The following is a 19,452-nucleotide window of genomic DNA, read 5'->3' as shown; positions in this document are numbered from 1 at the left end:
TTTTACAAACAAAACATTGTCGAGGAAAATTGTTGATTTTTTTTTTGCAAAATCTCTAAAATTCGAAGCAAAAAAAAGCAGTCCCACAGTTCATGACCTATATTTCATTTTAGTTTTCCCGTTGAATCTTCGCAAAATTCAATTCATTCAAGATGTTGAAAGACAAAAATAGGTTTTTAATTAGCAGGATCATTTTGTCCTTTAACTAAAATAATGTTTTAATAAGAAAATCTTGTTCTACCTTACTTTGGTGTTACCCTATGCTTTAGTGTTCTAATTTATTATTGTTAGTGCTATTTACGTAATTCATGTTACAACTTTATCCAAGTTACTGTCCAAGAACGAAGGATTCTTGTTACAGTTGATTTTTTTTTGGTAAATTAAATTACTACATTATTTGTTACTTTAAAGTGAGCTTATGCATGGTCTGGTGTGGAAAAAGGATTAATCGTTCGGACAACCTATATGCACGTAATGTCCTTTGATTTAGGTCAACATAACCAAAATCATTCCCTGAAAGTTTCAACTTAGTACCCTTAGCTGTTATTGAGATACTACATATACGTCATTTTGACAACCTAGACGTATAGTGTCTTTTGATCAAATTCAACATTGCTGTACACAGTCCGAGTAAAAGTATCAAGCTATTACCCTTAGATGTTCCTAAGGTATTACAAACACACCCTTTGGACAACCTGCATGCATATAGTGTACTTTGATTAACATAGATAAGATTTTTGTCAACAAATAAAAAAAATCATTCAACTTATACAACTGCAAGCCCCCACAATGGCAACATTGCCTGAAAAGTGTGGAAAATCCTGCTCATTATTATCTGAAAACTTTCAGTTCAAAACCCTTAGCTGTTTCCGAGGTGTTGCCATTACGTGTTTTTGACAACCTAGATGCAAGAAGTCTCTTTTAAACATCTCCCTTAGCACTCCCAGAATTCTCAACTTAATAACCTTAACTGTTTCTGAGATATTGCAGATGTAAACTTTTCCCAGCCTGGGTTCACATAGTGTCTTTTAATTTAGTCTAACACTCTTTCTTCACTCTCTGAAAGTTTCAACTTAATACCCTTAACTCTTACTGAAATATTTTAGATACGTCCTTTTGATAAGCTGAATGCACGCAGTGTTTTTGATAGAGTTCTACATTCCCCTCATGATTCCTCGAAAGTTTCAAATTATCCCCCTTAGCAGCTCCCGAGATTTTGAAAATACGTACTTTCTGACAACCTGGATAACCACAGGGTATTTTGACCTAGTTTAACTTTGGATCTTAACATGTTCTGAAAGTTTCAACTTAATACACTTAGCCCTAGCTTGGATATGCAGAGTTTCCTTGGATCAACTAGATCCACACAGTGTCTTTTAATTTAGTTAAAAATTTTAAATAATATTCCCAAAAAAATTCCAGTTAAAACTCTAACCTTGCAGATACAAGGATTTTGCAGATACATATTTTTATAATAACCCGATTGCAAATAGCATCTTTTGAATGATTTCAACGTCAATCTCAACATTCCCTGAAAGATTCAACGTGACGCCCTTGGCTATTCCTCAGATATAGCTGATGCACCCTTTTGACAACCTGAATACACTTACTGTTTAATACCCCCCTTAAAATTCTCTGAAAGTTACAACTTAATACCCTAGCCATTTCTGAGTATTTCAAATATGTTCTATTGACATCCTTGACGCAAATAGTGTCTTACTTAAACATTCCCGTCAACATTTCATGACCTTATTACCAGTTGCTGTGCCTGAAAAATTGCAATTACACTTTTTTAACAACCTGGATGCACATAGTTTCTTTTGATTTAGTTCAAAATCCTCTTAAATATTCCCTGAGAGTTTTAACTTAATATCCTTAGCGTTTCCAGAGATATTACAGATAATCCATTTTGACAACCTGGATGCACATAGTACTTCAACATCCCACTCAACATTCCCTGAAGGTTTTAAGTTAATACGCTTTGCTCTTCCAGAGATACTGGTGATACGCCCTTCTGAGACTCTTGATACACATAGTTCCTTATAATTTAATTCAACATCCCCTTCAACATTCTCTGAAGGTTGCAATTTAATACCCTTAACCGTTCCTAAGATGCCACGCAATTATAACCTCTACCTTTCCGGGGATATAGGACAAATCTTCTTGTTTTCCATTAAAAAATATATGTTTAAACTATTGCCACTTTATATTATTTACAGCCCTTATCGCATATCTTGTGGGCCATGCCTTCTCCGGAGGCAAAATTAGTAGACCTACCGACTATTTTGAAGAAAATGGCTATCTGAAAAGCAAAAAGGGGTAAGAGAAAGGGGCTGGTTTCTCTCCAATCGTGTTTTATTCTTAACAAAGGCACAAGAACTTTCAATTTCCAATTGAATAAGCCCCCTCTGATCTTTCTATCGCCCCCCTTTATATGAAAACAGCTCTTTGCTACAGACAATACTAGTGCGTTGACTCTGACTAGGTGATTTAGTGCCCTTTGGTTGATCCTCCTAATCATAAACAGCGATACTGCTGTATTTTTTTTTTAAATCATCCTGATACTGATGGACCAGGTCCCCCCTGATTTGGTAGCAAGACTTGTCAGAATTTCATAAATGCTGTTTAAAGTCCGAGGAAATTATTTTTTTGCATTTCTACTTAAAATTTTATGTTCTTCCCCTCAATTTCTAATTCATTTAAAGGTTCTGTCAGTCTCAGTTATAACACATTTCTCTTCAAATAGCCGGTATTCCATTTACAAAACTTCTGCAGTAGCAATGCAACTGCGATATATTTTACTACACAATTTTATTTCAACCACATTTCTTTGGGGCCAAGTTTCCATTTTTATGACCTAAGAATATATCATAAAATGCTGGAATCTGTATGACCATTCTGTCACCTTTAATTTTTATGACCTTTTTGTCATTTTCTTTAACATATTTGTAGGGAAGGAACGATTGGAATCTAGTTGCACTTTGTAACTTTAAGGTACTTTTTTTTTTAGTTATTTTGACTTTCATGTACTCTCCTCTCTCAAAAAATTCGTATAAATAGAAGTAAAAACAGCACATCATTAAACCCCCTCCCTATAAGTGAGGGGACGTTCTCCTTGGATCCTCTCTAGCTGGTTGACTCTTTTGCTTCTATCCTAATCTTAGAATGTATGTGTTTGATAATACTGCCTACACGTTTTCTGGTAAATATAATCACCAAAATCTTAGTTAATTCTTTTAGGCCTTCACATAAATCTAAGCCTACCCCCTCCTTTAGAAGAGTTTTTTTTTTATGAGACGAGACCCTCCATATACTCCCATAACGACACAGGTGTCTATGCTCAGATTTTCCGGATTTATGAATTCCCAGATGGAAAAATTCTGATCACATTTTCAAATTAAAAGCAACAATATTTATCAGAGTCGATTATTTTATCTAGGACCTAAAAAAAATCATTTTTCAATGACAGATATTATATATCAAACAGTTCGTGGTAAAGAAATGTAAGTAAGCAGTGACTCGACTCAATAGTAACCGAAACTCTAAAAAACGGAAATTTAAAATAAATAGATACATCAAAAGAAAACCCTGCCAGAAAACTCTACTGTAGAAGTTTCAAGCTCCTATCTGTAAAAATGTGGAATTTTGTTACTTTTGCAATAAGACAGATCACGGATGCGTGTTTATTTATTTATTTATTTTTTTTATTTTATTTTATAATGGTCCTAGAAGATCGGGAGAGGGTGCGTTCGAACGGAAATTAAAAGTTCTAGTGCCATTTTTCGGTGACCGAAAAGACTAGAGGGGAACTGGGCCCCATCCCACGCCCACTTTTTCTCCAAAGTTATCTTATCAAAATTTTTGAGATAGCCAGTTTGTTCAGTATAACTGAAAAATCAAATACCTCTGTCTTTATGTGTCAAATGACACCCCCCTCCACAGTCCATGGGGAGAGGCCCGTAAGTAATGAAATTTTCCCATTTCTTACGTATAGTATTTGTTTTTGGGAAGTATACAGACATTTTTCGATGGGGGTGTGTGTGCTTGGTGTGGATTTTTATAAGGAGAAGCTTCTTTGGGGAGGGAAAAATCTGAGGGGTGAATTTTCCAGGGAAAATGTTGCACTGGGGGGATTTGACAGAATTACTACACGACATTCTTCTTAATTGTCTTACGTCCTCTTTGCCAATTTTTTCATGTGGAGATGTTCAGGGGGAATTGTCCAGGGGCTATTTTCTGCGTGTTTAGATTTCCGGAAAATAATTCCACGGAAGGGGCATTTATGGAGTGATTGAGAAACCGATTAGAAATTAAAGTCCTATTCAAATGAAAGAATGCTAAGGTGAATTTCTTAGTCTGAATCGTCCGCAAGCAATTTTAAAGGGAGGGGGGATTCTCAGCGACAATGGAACTGTCTGAAGGAAAATTGACAGGGGTGCACTTTACTTTGGATGAAGTTTCCGCGGAGGAGTTTTCTGTAAGGGGGAGGGTTATATTTCATAAGGGGTGAGACAGATTTATCGGCAGTGTTGGAAAAAGAACAGAAACTATTCCATATATTAAGGGTTGCTCCCTCCTCAACATCTTGCTCTCTAAGTTAAAGTTTAACTGTTTCTTCTAATTTTTTAAGAACCGCTACTGAAACACAGGGGTCGTTTAATTATAATAAGAAGCTTTTTTATAAGTGCTAAGAGCTTTAGCGTAAATAGCAAGGTGTTGAGGAGGGGGCAAACCTTCATATACGGAATAAATTTGACAAAATTAATATGCAAATTTCTTTTTAATTTTTCATGTACGGTGAGCAAAATTCGAACCTGCATTAGGTGAAAAATGTTCAGAAATTAATTAAACAAGAAATTAAGAAATTAATTAATTCACAAAAACAAGTTTTTTTTAACTAAAAGTAAGGAGCAACATTAAAACTTAAAACGTACAGAACTTATTCCGTATATGAAAGGGGATGTCCCATCTTCAACGCCCCACTCTTCCCGCTAAAGTTTGACTCTTTGTCACAACTTTACTTTTTAAAACAATAAAACTTTAGCGTAAAGAGCGAGGGGTTGAGGAGCGGCAGACCCTTTCATATACGGAATAATTTCGGTTTGTTTTAAGTTTAAATGTTGCTCCTTACTTTCAGTTAAAAAAAACTTGTTTTTGTGAATAGTTTTACAAAGAAACTCCTTTTATAGTTCGACTTTTCAAGGAATATCCTTTTCAGAATCGATTTGAAAGGAATTGTCTTTAAAAAAAAACCAACCAATTTTTCAGAAGAGTCTCCTTTTGTATTTCGATTTTCTGATTAAGATTCCTTTACATAATTGATTTTTCAAAGAAGTCTCCTTTTAAAAGTCAGCTGTTTTTAGAACTCTTCCTTTTTAGATCGATTTTTTTTAGATATCTCCTTTTCTAAATCTATTTTTTAAATAAGGGGAAACTCAATTCCAAGAAGTATAAAAAGGGCTCCCTGGAAATAACCTCTTTTTGGAGGTCATTCCTCATAAAATCGCCACATCTCCTTTTCTAAATCTATTTGTCAAATACGGGGAAACTCAATTTCAAGAAGTATAAAAAGGGCTCCCTGGAAATAACCTCTTTTTGGAGGTCATTCCTCATAAAATCGCCATATCTCCTTTTCTAAATCTATTTTTTAAATAAGGGGAAACTCAATTTAGAGAAGTATAAAAAGGGCTCCCTGGAAATAACCTCTTTTTGGAGGTCATTCCTCATAAAATGGCCAGAGTAAGCATTTTGATATGTTTCCTTTTCACAAGTTTCCTGGTAAAGAAAGTAATCAATACGATGCAGATAATCAGGACTGGTTTTCATTAAATGACATTAATAGTTTTTGTTTTCTGGGAACCAACAGAAATTCTTGTAATTTTTCTTTTCTTTCAGAATCGTATGCAAGAGAGTTTGAAGTTGTTTGATTCAATTTGCAACAATAAGTGGTTCACTGATACATCCATAATCCTTTTTTTGAATAAAAAAGATCTTTTCGAAGAAAAAATAAAAAAATCTCCACTGACAATATGTTTTCCAGAATATACAGGTACGTTGTTTTTCTTCTTTTGATCTTGTTTTTTTTTATGGATTTTTTATTCGTTATTTTTCCGGGTTGCAGCAGTAGCTAGCAACCTAGTAGGAGACGATCACGTCCAATACTAAGAAATATAATAACCCATAACTCCTAAAAATAGAGTCAGATCAAAACAAGAAGTACACTATTAGAGCCACCTTGTCCGAAACCCCTATATAGGAAACTTACCGTCCCTTGGCTTGAACAACAAGGGAAATATATTGGCTTGAAAATCAAGAAAATAGGTTACAACCACGATATTCTGCATATACGGTATCTTTTTTTTCTTTTTTTTATCCTCAGATAGCTTGACATTAGAATATCGTAGAGAGATGTTTAATGGCCCATTTTAAAGGATTTTAATGTGGTTAAAAACCTTTTGTAATTAAAAAATACTAATTTTTTGAATATAATCAATTTCTTACAAAAAACTGCGATTAGAAAAATTGCTAAAAATAGAGTCAGAGCAAAACAAGAAGTACGCTATTAGAACCACCTTGTCCGAAACCCCTTTATAGAAAACTTACCGTCTCTTGGCTTGAACAACAAGGAAATTATATTGGTTTGACAATCAAGAAAAGTGACTGAAACCATGATATTCTGTATATACGGCATCTTTTTTCTTTTTTTCCATTTTTCCTGAGAAGATGGTGATTGTACTAACTGAAAAAAAAAACAATGAAATCATGTATTTGGAGCCCCTTCAAGTTTTTACTTTTTTCAGCCATAAAGGAAAATGGGTTTAGATTTCAAGCCAGTTTTGAGTACCTCGATTGCTTTTTTGCTCTTTTATTGCTAAAAGGGTATCACCAACTTCAAAGTAAAAGGTTGTATTGATGGGAGTCCTACGATAGTCATGTTCCAGTGGTCAGTAAGACATTGAGCTGAGACCGCTTCTTATAAATAAAAAAGTACTTGCACTTTTTAAAAAGTACTTGCACTTCGTCAATATTGATTTCTTGAACAAAGGTGACAAAATGGCCAAGTTTCGACTACTTCTAAAGACTGTCAGTGAAAGCTCTCAACTGTTTGGTGTGTTCACTGAGGATATATCAATGATGAACATATTATTTCATTTTTTGGTGGTCATGGATGTAACATTTTCATCAGGGGGAGGCCGATCACACAAGGGTATAAATTATTCGTCTTAGTATCTTGCTGTGCCTACCCCTTCAAATTGAGCTGTATACAAGGAAAAGGCCTAGTGAACAGGGTAGACAAAGTAAACCCTTGGGACCAAAAGTTGTGAGTGAACTTCTACACGTAGTCATGAACCCTTCCCAGTACAACCTTTGGCTTGACAGTTTCTTCACCAGCTATGACTCTCTGGTGACGTATTCATCCCATGGATACCGAGATACGCGTACTGTCAGGATAAACTGGTCGCGAACGTGCGATCTAGAAGAGGATTTGTTTCTAAGAAACAGAGAGATGGCTTTGACCATCGATCTGATAATACTGTATTTGTGGTAAATTTGAAAGATGCTAAGGCTGCTGCTGTTGCTACAAACGATGATGATATTGACCCGATATTTCTCGTGAAACTCTACAGCTCAGCACAAAAGAAGGAAGTGACAATTCAGCAACTGCAGATGGTTGGCAACTATAATACTGCTCTGGGAGGCATTCAACTGTTAGGTAAAGTACTTTCAAACTACCCATCAATATTTTGGAGTAAGAAACGGCACTGGATGGTCGGGAAAAATTTACTTTGTACGTTAGCAGAAGCAGAAGTTCTATAGAGCAATCCACGCAAACGACGGTGAGAGAAGGATCCGACAACTAGATTACCTATGAAGAATATTAGTTCAGTTAGTGAAAAACAAAACTCATCATCTCTCATGAAGCCAGGATACGAAAAAAATGTTTCTAATAAAAGCTGACAGCTCATGAGCTTGAGAATGTCCTGAAACAAGGTAGATGCAAGTTCTGATCAAAGAACACCAGACTTGGGTGCCTTGACTGTGGCAAGCGACTTCAGTTACAGAGCTGCTTTGAAAAATGTAACTCCTACATACTATTTTGTGTGTCTTTAAAGTGTTGTCTCTTTTAGGAGTTTTTACTACTGAATAAATTTGTAGAACCTTAGATCATTGGAACAAAAAATTTTAACACTTAAAAAACGAATGTCAAGTAAGGAAGAATCGTCATTTGAAGCTGATTTAGGAATTCAGGACTCAGGCATATTGTTTCGGCTAATCTTAATGGTAAAAGTTCGTTGCTAAGATGCATTTGTGGGAATATCGATTTATAGCCTGAAACACCACAAAATGATGTTTGATTGAAACGAAAACTATGTCATTGGAATAACCTTAGCCGAAACTCGTATTTAATCCTTTGTCCGAAGGGTGGGGGTTCGATTCCTAGTGTGACCGGCTATTTAGTTGGGGACGGGGGTCAGTGGTGTGACTCGATAAGCTCAATCAGAGTCGGTTGGATCTGGAAAGTGGTTATTTGCCGTCGTTAATAATACATTAGCATCGTTAATAATAAGTTACGTTGGGCCTGAACCAGGGCTTATATACTAGGCAAGTTCTTTTTTTGCTAGATAAAAAAGAATCAAGAATCCTTGTTATTATCCTTGTCAATTTTCGGCTACCATGGTCAGATTTAAGGGGAAACTTCTAATCATTTGGAATAGTTTGTCCTGTATAGTTGAAGGGAAAGACAGAATATTTTCACTAATCTTCTGAAAGGATAGCCTTGAATCGACCCAGGGAAGGGGTCCTAGCCAAGTGGCTAGCTGAACTTACAATTCTATGTCCTTCAGGACTGGAGTTCGAGTCCTAGTGTCACTTATTGTTTGGTTTTTGACATGGGCCAGAGGTATGACTCTGTAAGCTCAGCCAGAATCGATCCAGCTCTAAAATCTATTCAGCTATCGATCCAGCTATCTATCCAGCTATCTATCCAGCTATCTTTCTAGCTATCTATCAAGCTATCTATCCATTTATCTATCCAGCTATCTATCCAGCTATATATCTAGATATCTATCCAGCTATTTATCCAGCTATCTATCCAGCTATCTATCCAGCTATCCAGGCACCTGGAGAAATTTAGGGAAGATACACAGAAAGCATTTACTAAAATCCAGGATGGCTTACCCCCAACCCCTCATCACATTTCTTTGATCAAGGCCAATGAAAAAGGATCAGCGCCGCCTAATTGCACTATAAGGTATTATACCGCATCCTTTACCTTTCACCTTTGCCTTCAGTGGTCAGCGGAATCCAGCGACTAGCACCGCATTATATTTTAAAACTTATACAATGGGTAATACTTTTTCATATCAACCCTATTTAGGCAATCTAAAAAATTTTACGAACAAGGAAACATCAGTTACCATTAGGTGCATTTTAATTTTGCATTAAAAAAACAGTTTTTTGAACTGAAGCTAAGGAGTAAAATCAAAAGTTAAAACGAACAGAATTTATTACGTATATTAGGGGGTTCAGCCTCTCCTCAATACTTCTCTCTTCAAGCTAGAGTTTTTAGTATTTAAAAAAAGCTTCTTATTGTTCTAATAATCCGGCCTTTGTGCTTCAGGAATCGGTTTTAAAGAATCGCGACAAAAAGTACAACTTCAGCGTAAAGATCGAGATATTGAAGAGGGGGCTACCCCCTCATATACGGAATAATTTCTGTTCGTTTTCAGTTTTTATGTTGCTCCTTACTTTCATTTGAAAAACTTGTTTAAAAATAGTTATTTCTGATTGGTTTTTATTTAATGCTGCGAAATCCGGGTCCCCCTCCTTGGAAAATTCCTTCCTCCCAATGAAAGTCCCTCCATGGAATGTTCCACCCACGTAAAAAACCCCTCTGCCAGGATAATTCTCTATAGACAATTCCATTCTCGCTGTAAATTTTCCCCGGAAAATTTCTTGCAGACGATTCCGGCCAAAAAATTTCTTAACGTACTTTCATTTGGAAAAGACTTAAGTTTCTGATTGTTTTCAAATAATGGCGGAACTCCCACCCTCCAGATTATATTTTTTCCTGAAACCCCCCCCCCCCAATTTTAGAAAATTACTCCTGCAGGAAATTCCTCCTGGAGAATTCACCCCGCGGAAAACTCCCCCATTGACAATTTCTACAGTGGAAATTCCCCTCCCCTTAACGATTGGTTGAATTTATGGTACGTTTGATAAATCCCTTCTACACTCTTTTTTCACTCAGAGAAGTAACTGGAAAATAGAGCCATCATTTTCCAGAAGTAACTGGAAAATTATGGTTCATATCACATCTCAGATGCACAAGATGCCTTTTTTTGTACAAAAGACTGGTCCTTAATAACAGTCAAAAACATAACCCTGTTTTTGAACTTGTCCATAAATAACAGGTCAAATAGGAATAAATCCTCTTATTTGACAGTAAAAAAAAAAAAAAAATCAAAAACATATCGAAATATCCAGTATATTTTTGATTGTTTTTTTTTTCACTGTTTAATAAAAGGATTTGTCTCTATTTGAACTGTTATTTATCGTCACAGAAAGGCAGTGTGGTCTACGAAATTACCTATGTAGATTTGAAAACACCTGATTCCTGCAAAAAGTTGACATTCAAGATTAGTTGTTGGGTTTCCCAAATTAAGCCAAACAACTTGAAGAAATTTATTGGAGGCATAAGTTTGCAACAATGGTAGGATAAACCATAAATTTGCAACAATGGTAGGATAAACCATAAATTTGCAACAATGGTAGGATAAACCATTTGCTTGCCAGGAATCTCCTGGTTCTTCAAGGTTCTTAGGAATTAAATTGTTATTAATTAGTGCGTCTTATTGGGATATAAAGGTGATAGAGTTCGTGTGATAATCCTGAATGCTGGGTGATGATTTCTTTATATTGTGTGACAATTTGGTTTGCAGAGGCGGAACAAGCATGAAATGTAAAAGCAATCAAATAGAAGAAATTGCCAATTATCTAATGTAAACTTTGTCTAAAAATCTTCCAATTTTGATCCCTTTAGATTTCTATTAAAATCCAGAGCCTCTGCGGTTGACGCCTAAACGCAAAAAAATGAAATTAATTTTTTTTATATATATTTGCATGAAGAAAATATTTATTTTGTATTAAGAAGAATGGGTGACATTTCCATACATTTCCTTATATTTAGTGGAGGAAAAGCCTGTTTTGTAATTTTATTTATTTTATAATAATAAAATTTTATTTTAATAGATTAAATACTGAACTTTTTGGGGAAAAAAATTATAAATTTACTTATAAAATATTACATATTCTGAAGCTTACTAGTAGAACAGTTATGCTTTTCTTGCTGCTCACCACCACAATTAGTATGAACTAGAAAATATGGTCTCAAGGAATATTGTTACTTGGGGCCAATTCTGCAACCATCCTTCAATCCATAAATTTTCTTCGTTCTATTTTGAAAAAAAAGAAGCTCTAAAAGAACTCTTATGCAGTACCTGTAGGAAATAAAATATAATATATAATGAAGAAAATAAATATATATATAATAATATATACAATATAATACATATAATAATTATATATAATAAATATAATAAAAAAATACAATGAGCTCTAGCTGTTTTATTACCACTCTAGGATTAGAAAATATAATGTCCCAAAGGCTCCTAACAGTAAGAGTCCAATAGTTAAAGCCTTTAATGAAAGCATTTCAGACCGGTATAGCAATTTTCTTGTTAAGAATATGAACAATTACACTAATTGTCAACAATTAATGTTTTTAACTTAAATAAAACAGTACAAAGGAGAGTGCACATGAATTTAGATTCTTTAAGTTTTTGAGTTAAGGAAACTTGCACAGCCAGGTATATAATAAGAATGAAAAAATTAGGTACTCAATTTTTAATTAGAAATATGTCGTTAGGCAGTATTTGTAAGTGTCAGGTGGCAATTGTAAGTGACAAATGCTAATTGGCATCCAACTATAAAGAAAGAGAAATTTGAGTGAAAAATCAGCAGGAACAGCTAAAAGCATATGCCAGATAACAGCTTAAGAAAATGTAGCTTGTGAAGGTCTATTTATCTTGTGAAGGTCTTGTGAAGGTCTATTTATCTTTGTATTCATCACATTTGTATTCACTTTGAATTAAAGACATTTTACTGTCCGTTCAGTAGCATGAGCATTATGAATTAGAAAATTTTGCCTCTTGGAAGAAGGGCCTTGAAAACTGTCCTGTATTCCATTGTTTTTTTCCTCTTTATTATATTAAGTCACCTAGCAGGAATTAGTTCTTCTCTTGTGCAGCATTTTTAGAAATAGCAATAGTAATATCAGCTGCATCCTAGGCTCCTTAGAATTAGGAAAACTAACACCGAGTCAGTGAGAGTCAACGCATAGGCAACAAGAAACAAAAATACAAGCTTTTAACTCAAGCATTTTTAATTAGAAGTGCAGCTTTGAACCTTTTGATGTACAAATCGCATTAAAATTCTTATGCTCTAAAACAGGGCCTTTTCCAGAGGGTGGGGTAGGGGCTTTCAACCCCTCTCCCTTTCACAAAATTTTCTCAAATAGTAAAAACGAAACAAAAAAGCATATAAACAAGTTTTGATGCGTTTTTACAAGTTTTTAGTCCCCGTACGCCAAAGAAAAATAACACCTCTCCCGAATAAAAATCCTAGATACGACCCTGGTCTAAAGTTTGATAAAGTTGCCCTTCCATTGGTAGGGCTTGTTTATTTATTTATTTTTATAAATAAGAAAAGAAAATAAAAAAGGAAAAACATTTTCTTGTGGAAGAGGTGGAAGGGTCACTTACAAAACTATTCTCAAGTCCTCGATTTTATAGGTTTCATTCAGAATTTAGTGTTAAACACTTTAGAAATAAGAAAATTAACGCCTCTTGGATTCTTAGCAACAAGAGCAGAAGCTCTTTGGTCTCCCCTTAAATTTTTTTGCCCCGCCACTGGATTTCGAAAAATGCCTAATATGTGGTGAATTTCAATCGAAAAAATGTTTTTTGGTAATAACCGTGAAAAAGTTAAAAAAAAACAACAGAGTCACCCCCTGGATTTCGAAATATACATTTTATCACTTCCTTACAGTTGAATTTGAACTGTATCCGAAAGTTGACGCCACCAAATTTTTTTGTTGTTTATTATTTATTAATAATTAAAATTATTTGTTGATTTATTAAGAATTATTTTGAGCAAAACAGCACTTCCAGGACACCTTTAAAAACCCATCAAAGGAATTTCGCGTGTTGTAACCTCGTCTCAAAATTAGTTTCAAATTTTAACTATTTTTGAATATCTGGGCCACTTTCGAAGTAATATTTAACAATTTTCCATTTCTTTGACGACAAAAAAATTAAAATTAGGTACTGTTGTACTGTATTACCGAACAATATATGTAACATTTATGTGACAATGTAAATGATGAGTATTACATGACAAAATGACATCTATTTAGAAAAAAATGGTTGTTTGTACTCAAGGGCGTATCCAGGGGGAGGGGCTAGAGCCCCCCACCCCCACCGATTGTTTGTCCAACTCGTAAAAACATAAAAAATTAATAAAACAAATTTGTGATGGGCTTTGTAAGTTTATTTTTTGTAGTTTTGTTTTTTGAGATATACATTTTACCGCTTCCCTACAGTTACATTTAGACTGTATGTGAAAGTTGAACACTATCCGAAAGTTGACGCCACCGAACAAGAGTTAACAATTGAAACCTTTAAGGGGAATGAACCTTAAATGACCACCATATCTTGTCTATTATAAACTTTTAGTTTGTACTGCCCATAGTATAAGCATATATTACCCTTACTATGGTATGACTAAACTACTTAAAAATCATTGGGGGTATTCCTATTACTTTTAGGGTTTGCGTAAGATATCAGCATAAACGACAGGAAGCTAAAAGCGGTCACATAGTTATCTAGGCATCTTAGGAAAAACCGTTTATCTTTTCCAGTTTTATGCAGAAAATAGATAGAGATATTGTGCTGTAGATATGTGCTGTAGATAGAGATTTTCAGTTTTATTGAAACTTACCTCATTAGAAAGTGTGAATTTTCTTGTTTTGATTAAACGGAGCCAATTTATATTTTTAAAACTCATAAAAGGGCAGTCCCTAGAAATATTTTAGCATACGGTACTTGTCTAAAATATAAAACACCCTGGAGAATTTCGATCACGAATGATGCGAACATGAGACAAGAAACTGGTTAAGCAACTTCTTTATACCAGAGAATTAGCTTTGGCTAAGTTGGAAAATAAATTGTAGCTATAAATATAAGTTCAAATAGGGATAAAATCCTTTTAATAGACAGGGATAAATTTCACAAACAGTGATAAAATTAGTAGAACTACTGATGACGGTTACTGCATATGTGACCAAAATATCTAGTATTTTTTGTGAAATTTTATCACTGTTTGTGAAAATCACTGTCTATTAAAAGGATTTTATCCCTATTTGAACTTTTATTTATCGTCATAGAAAGGCAGTGTGGTCTTCGAAATTATCTAAATTGTAGCTATACACAATTTAGATAATTGTGTAACTTAAGCTTAAGTTACGCCAACTTAAGCATAGCTTAAGTTGGTAAATACTTACCAATTTAAGTAATTAAAATATATGCTATGCTTTATCCCCACCCCCTTAATGTGCAAATATATAGCCCAAATTTGTTTCTAAACTATTATATTTTCATCATATTTAGTTTTATTTCATTACCATTAACCGAACTTCATTTCTCGAGTGTGTTTTATATAATAGACAAGTACCTAGAATACTTCTACGGAAAACACTAAAATTCAGTCCAAAGCAAATACCCTTTGAGCGATTCAGAAGCCCCTGGGAGTTTCCTGTGGTGCTATACAATTGAATTGAAAGCCTTGCTGATGTTTGTGTTATGTTTTTATTCGAATAATAAATAAATTAAAATTGAATATATTGTCGACACAGCGGACGTAAAGTCTCGTTGTCTTTTCAATCAAGTTTTTATGCTTAAGCAGCAGACTCTCTCGAGACTAACTCGAGCTCTCCATAATGAAATTCTCCAGGGAGAATTAAAAAAAAGAACCCTTTATCTTTAAGGCGGTTAGCCGATTATTAGGCTCACAAAAGGATTTTAAGGTATTGAATCTTGTAATTTAAGCATTTCTAAGTAGTATTCCGATTTGGAATCTCTTAATGAGTAAGTTGCATTACGATTTGTGATTATGCTCTAAATCTACCCATGTTCGCGGCTTTTCATTGATGGAGTTTGTTGTATACTTTTTGTAAAACCCCTCATCAGGGCACCAAAAATTTTCTTGATTCATCAATTTTTCTCTTTCTTTTTACGAAAGTAACCAAATGAGATTTGACTTTTTTGCCTCCTACTGTATTTTTGGAGAAAAGCTATTGTTATTACCATCTGTCTCCCGGACGTTTGTAAATTAGGGAAAATGTCATCTCACGTGCTCTTAGCAACAAGAGTCAACAATTAAAGCGTTTAATTACTTTCAAGAAATCTGAAAAACAGGTTGTTATTTCCTGGCCAATTAAACTCTATTCCCTTTCTAGTTTGGGTCTTGTTCGAGTCTAGTTTGGGTTTGAGTTCCAAAACCATTCGCTTTTTTTCTGCTTAAAATTATTATTCAGTGGCCTACTCAGTTTAATAGATATAAGGCAATAAAAGCCAAGATACAAATAGAAGCGTCCCCTGTGTCCAGTGCCGTATTCAGGGGAGGGGGCTGTCTACTCCCCCCTCCCCAAATTCTTGTCTGAATCCTGAGAAAGTAACATAATGCACATACAAACTTGTGATGAGTTTTGCTAAGTTTTTGTTTATTGTGACTCCTCCCCCCTCACAGCTCTACAAAAATAACTCTAACCAAAATATCATCCTCCCTCGAAAAAAAAATCCTGGATACGGCTTTGCCTATGTCTGCCACCTAGCGTACATTCCGGAGTGCAATGAGTTCCATCACATATGATATACTTTGCTATCTGGGTGTGCAAACTTCAGCCACATGACAGCTCACCCAGCAGACAAACCACAACCCCAACGCATTCGGTACGTACCAAATAGTGTACAATTTTTTCATTCTTTTTTTTAAGTTGAAGACCTCTCTGGAAAAAAAATCCAGCTACTTTTTTCCAGTTCACCTTCAATTTTTCATACCCAATTTATATAAAAGTTCAAATATGGTTAAAATACTTTTAATAGACAATGATTTTCACTACTGATGACGGTCACTGCATATGTGACTGAAATATCTTGTATTTTTTTTGAAATTTTATCACTGTTTGTGAAAATCACTGTCTATTAAAAGGGTTTTATCCCTATTTGAACTTTTATTTATCGTCATGGAAAGGCAGTGTGGTCTCCGAAATTATCTAAAACCAATTTATTTTTAATTTAACACTCAAAACTATAGATTTTCTTGAACCATTCTTTTATGTGGAGAAAAATAAAAATTTTCATGTGTATGCTCATGTATTTAAGCAGAAAGAATGATATTGGACAAATTGAAAAAAAAAAAACAATAAAAAACATTTATTTATATGAATATCATAAACTCTAGTAGTACTTCTGCCAAGCTGTTGTTAGAGCTAAAAAAAATATTAAAAAATATATTACAAATATAAAGATATTAAAAAAAAGATAACACCCTTGTTTTCCCAATTTTTTTTAGAGTTTTTTTCAAAAGATTAGTTTTTTTCTTTCCTTTTTCGAGCAGTGAAGACGGCATAGCAGAAACCCTTGTCAAAACATCTACTTTTGTCTTTTTCGCTTTTTTTCTGTCATATGGCTGAAAAAAAAGGTGTTAGGCTAATCCCCGTAGGAATTTCACCCACAAAATATTCCCCAAGAAAAATTCCTACCAGAAAATACCCCTTTACTATGAACCCCCCCCCCCACGATAAAATCCACCATGTGGAACCAAACAGCAGTATGACCAATAAAAATAATGAAGAAAAGGGGAAATTTTGGAATATTCAATCATATTTAGAATAGCCTATATGTTGTAGAACAAGAATGGGAAACCTGTGACCCTTGAATCACTACGGGGTGAAATTAAATTTTTGTTGAACAATAAATTTCTAACAGTTTTTTTTTGCACACCAAAACGCAGCCGCTTTTTACAGTGCAAAGATCAATATGCACCAGTCGTAGCAGAAGTGAATCTTGTTCGGCCAATTTTTAGACCCAGATTTGAATAGTTTAAAAGAATCTTACCTCTTGTATAGGTTTCAAACACTTCGTGGTAACGAACTGTAAATAAGGAGCAACCTTGCTCAATTTTAAGCGAAACTCTAAAATACGGAATTTTGATACTAGTAGAGACATCAAAAGAATCGGATTTTTATGTTGACTTCAAATATATAAGTTTCATCAAGTTTAGTTTTACCCATCAAAAGTTACGAGCCTGAAAAAATTGCCTTTTTTTCGAAAAAAGGGGACCCCCACCCTCTAAAAGTGATAGAGTCTTAATGAAAATTACATCATCAGATTCAGCGTATCAGAAAACCCTGCTGTAGAGGTTTCAAGCTCCTATCTTCAAAAATGTGGAATTTTGTATTTTTCGCCAGAAGAAAGATCACGGATGCGTGCTTATTTATTTATTTTTCTCCCCCAGGGGTGATCGTACAGATCCAGTGGTCCTAGAATATCGCGAAAGGGGTCATTCGAACGGAAATTTAAAGTTCTAGTGCCCTTTTTAAGTGACCAAAAAAATTGGAGGGCAACTCCCACGCTTATGTTTTTCTCAAAGTCACCCGATCAAAATTTTGAGATAAGCATTTTGTTCAACATAGTTGAAAATCTATAACTATATCTTCGAAGATTACTTAATCCCCAAAAGCCCCCCGGAGAAGGACTGCAAGTTATGAACATTGCCTATTGTTTACATATTGGTTATTGGTTATTATTGGTTATTGGGAAGTATACAGACGTTTTCAGGAGGAATTTTTTCTAGTGGGGACCAGGGGGAGGGGATTACGTGGGAGGACATTTCCATGGATGATGTTTTCATGGGGGAAGGGACATTTCTATGAAGGGGGTGCTGGATTTCCAAGCATTATTTAAAAAAGATCAGAAATTAAATAAAAAAACAAGCTTTTTCAACTGAAAGTAAGAAGCAACATTAAAACTTAAAACGAACAAAAAATATTAAGTATATGAGGGGGTTTGCACCCAATTCAATACCTCACTCATTACGCTAAGGTTTTTTTTAGTAAGTTTTTTAGAGAGCTAGAACTGCAGCTAAGAATATTAGTGAAAAAGCTTTATGTTGAATAGAAAAGAGAAAGAACTTGTACAAGAATTACCTTAGATAGGGATGGCAAAAAAACCAAAGGAATATAAAGAAAGTCGAGAAAGTGTTAAGATATGAACCAAGGAGCTTTGAAATGGAGACCACGAATAAAATTGCCGAGGATCTCGAAGATTCAGCTATACGACGCACTGTTAAAATATATTATACTGGCATGTTAACAAATTGAGAGGGAGTAGTCAATCCGGACTTGTCCCAGTTAAAGATAGGAATGGGGTCGCAATTAGCGATAAGGCAAAAACTAAAGAGAGACGGGCCGAACATTTTGAGAACTTGCTTAACCGAGATAGAGTTGCAGGAAAAAATATAGAGGAAAATGAAAAAATTTGTGGTACCTTGGATGTGAAGGAAGATTTGTTTTGTGTGGAAGAATTAGCAACAGTACTAAAAGCATTAACAATTAATAAGGCTCCAGGTGCTGATAGGGTGGTAAATCAGTTTCTTAAATATGGTGGCTCTGAGGTTAGAAATAAGTTACCAAAGATTATAAATAGGATATTTAAAAAAGAGGATGTACCGAATGATTTTAGTAAAATCTTAAACTTTATAAGAAAAAGGATAAGAGTGAGGGTTTCAATTACCGAAAAATTATTCTGGTCTCTGTGGGTAGTAAATTACTTAGTAATATGATACATTTTAGACTGAAAGATGCTGCAGACAAAGTTTTAAGAGAAGAATAGTGCGGTTTTAGAAAAAGTAGAGGATGTGTCGACCAAATTTTCACTCTCAGGCTAATAATTGAGAAGTGCCAGAGTTTTCAAACACCTTTGGTCCTCAGTTTTATAGATTATGAGAAAGTGTTCGATTCTGTTGATAGAAGTGCTTTAGTAAAGGTTTCATCCTTGTATGGTATGCCAGACAAATACATTAAAGTGATTAGTGCTATGTACGAGAATAACACTGCTGCGGTAAAAGTAGGAAATGAGGTTAGCAGCTGGTTTTTTATTAATTCAGGAATTAAGCAGGACTGTGTTCTATCCCCCTTTAAATGGATTACTTTGATGGACTTTGTTTTAAGGAGCACAGGAAAGGCAATGGGAGACCACGGAATCAAATGGGGAGGAAAAGTCTCCTGGACTTGGATTATGCTGATGATTTAAGCATCCTAGATGAAAGTGT

The 19,452-nt window shown here is 34.6% G+C and overlaps 1 protein-coding gene across 2 annotated transcripts in view; it reads left to right on the top strand.

Moving 5' to 3' along the window:
* Positions 1 to 19,452, top strand: part of Galphao (G protein alpha o subunit) — a 165,419-nt gene that overhangs the window by 126,979 nt on the left and 18,988 nt on the right. For both annotated transcript variants that reach the window (XM_089095656.1, XM_089095655.1), the window contains exon 7: positions 5,896 to 6,049. In XM_089095656.1, the coding sequence (XP_088951782.1) occupies positions 5,896 to 6,049 (154 nt within the window). The remainder of the gene's footprint in view (positions 1 to 5,895; positions 6,050 to 19,452) is intronic.

The sequence above is a fragment of the Artemia sp. Qi Xiang Cuo genome, chromosome 10 (assembly GCF_049724085.1).
Source record: "Artemia sp. Qi Xiang Cuo chromosome 10, ASM4972408v1, whole genome shotgun sequence".
Taxonomy (NCBI): Eukaryota; Metazoa; Arthropoda; class Branchiopoda; order Anostraca; family Artemiidae; genus Artemia; species Artemia sp. Qi Xiang Cuo.
This window is presented reverse-complemented; position numbering and strand designations above follow the sequence as displayed.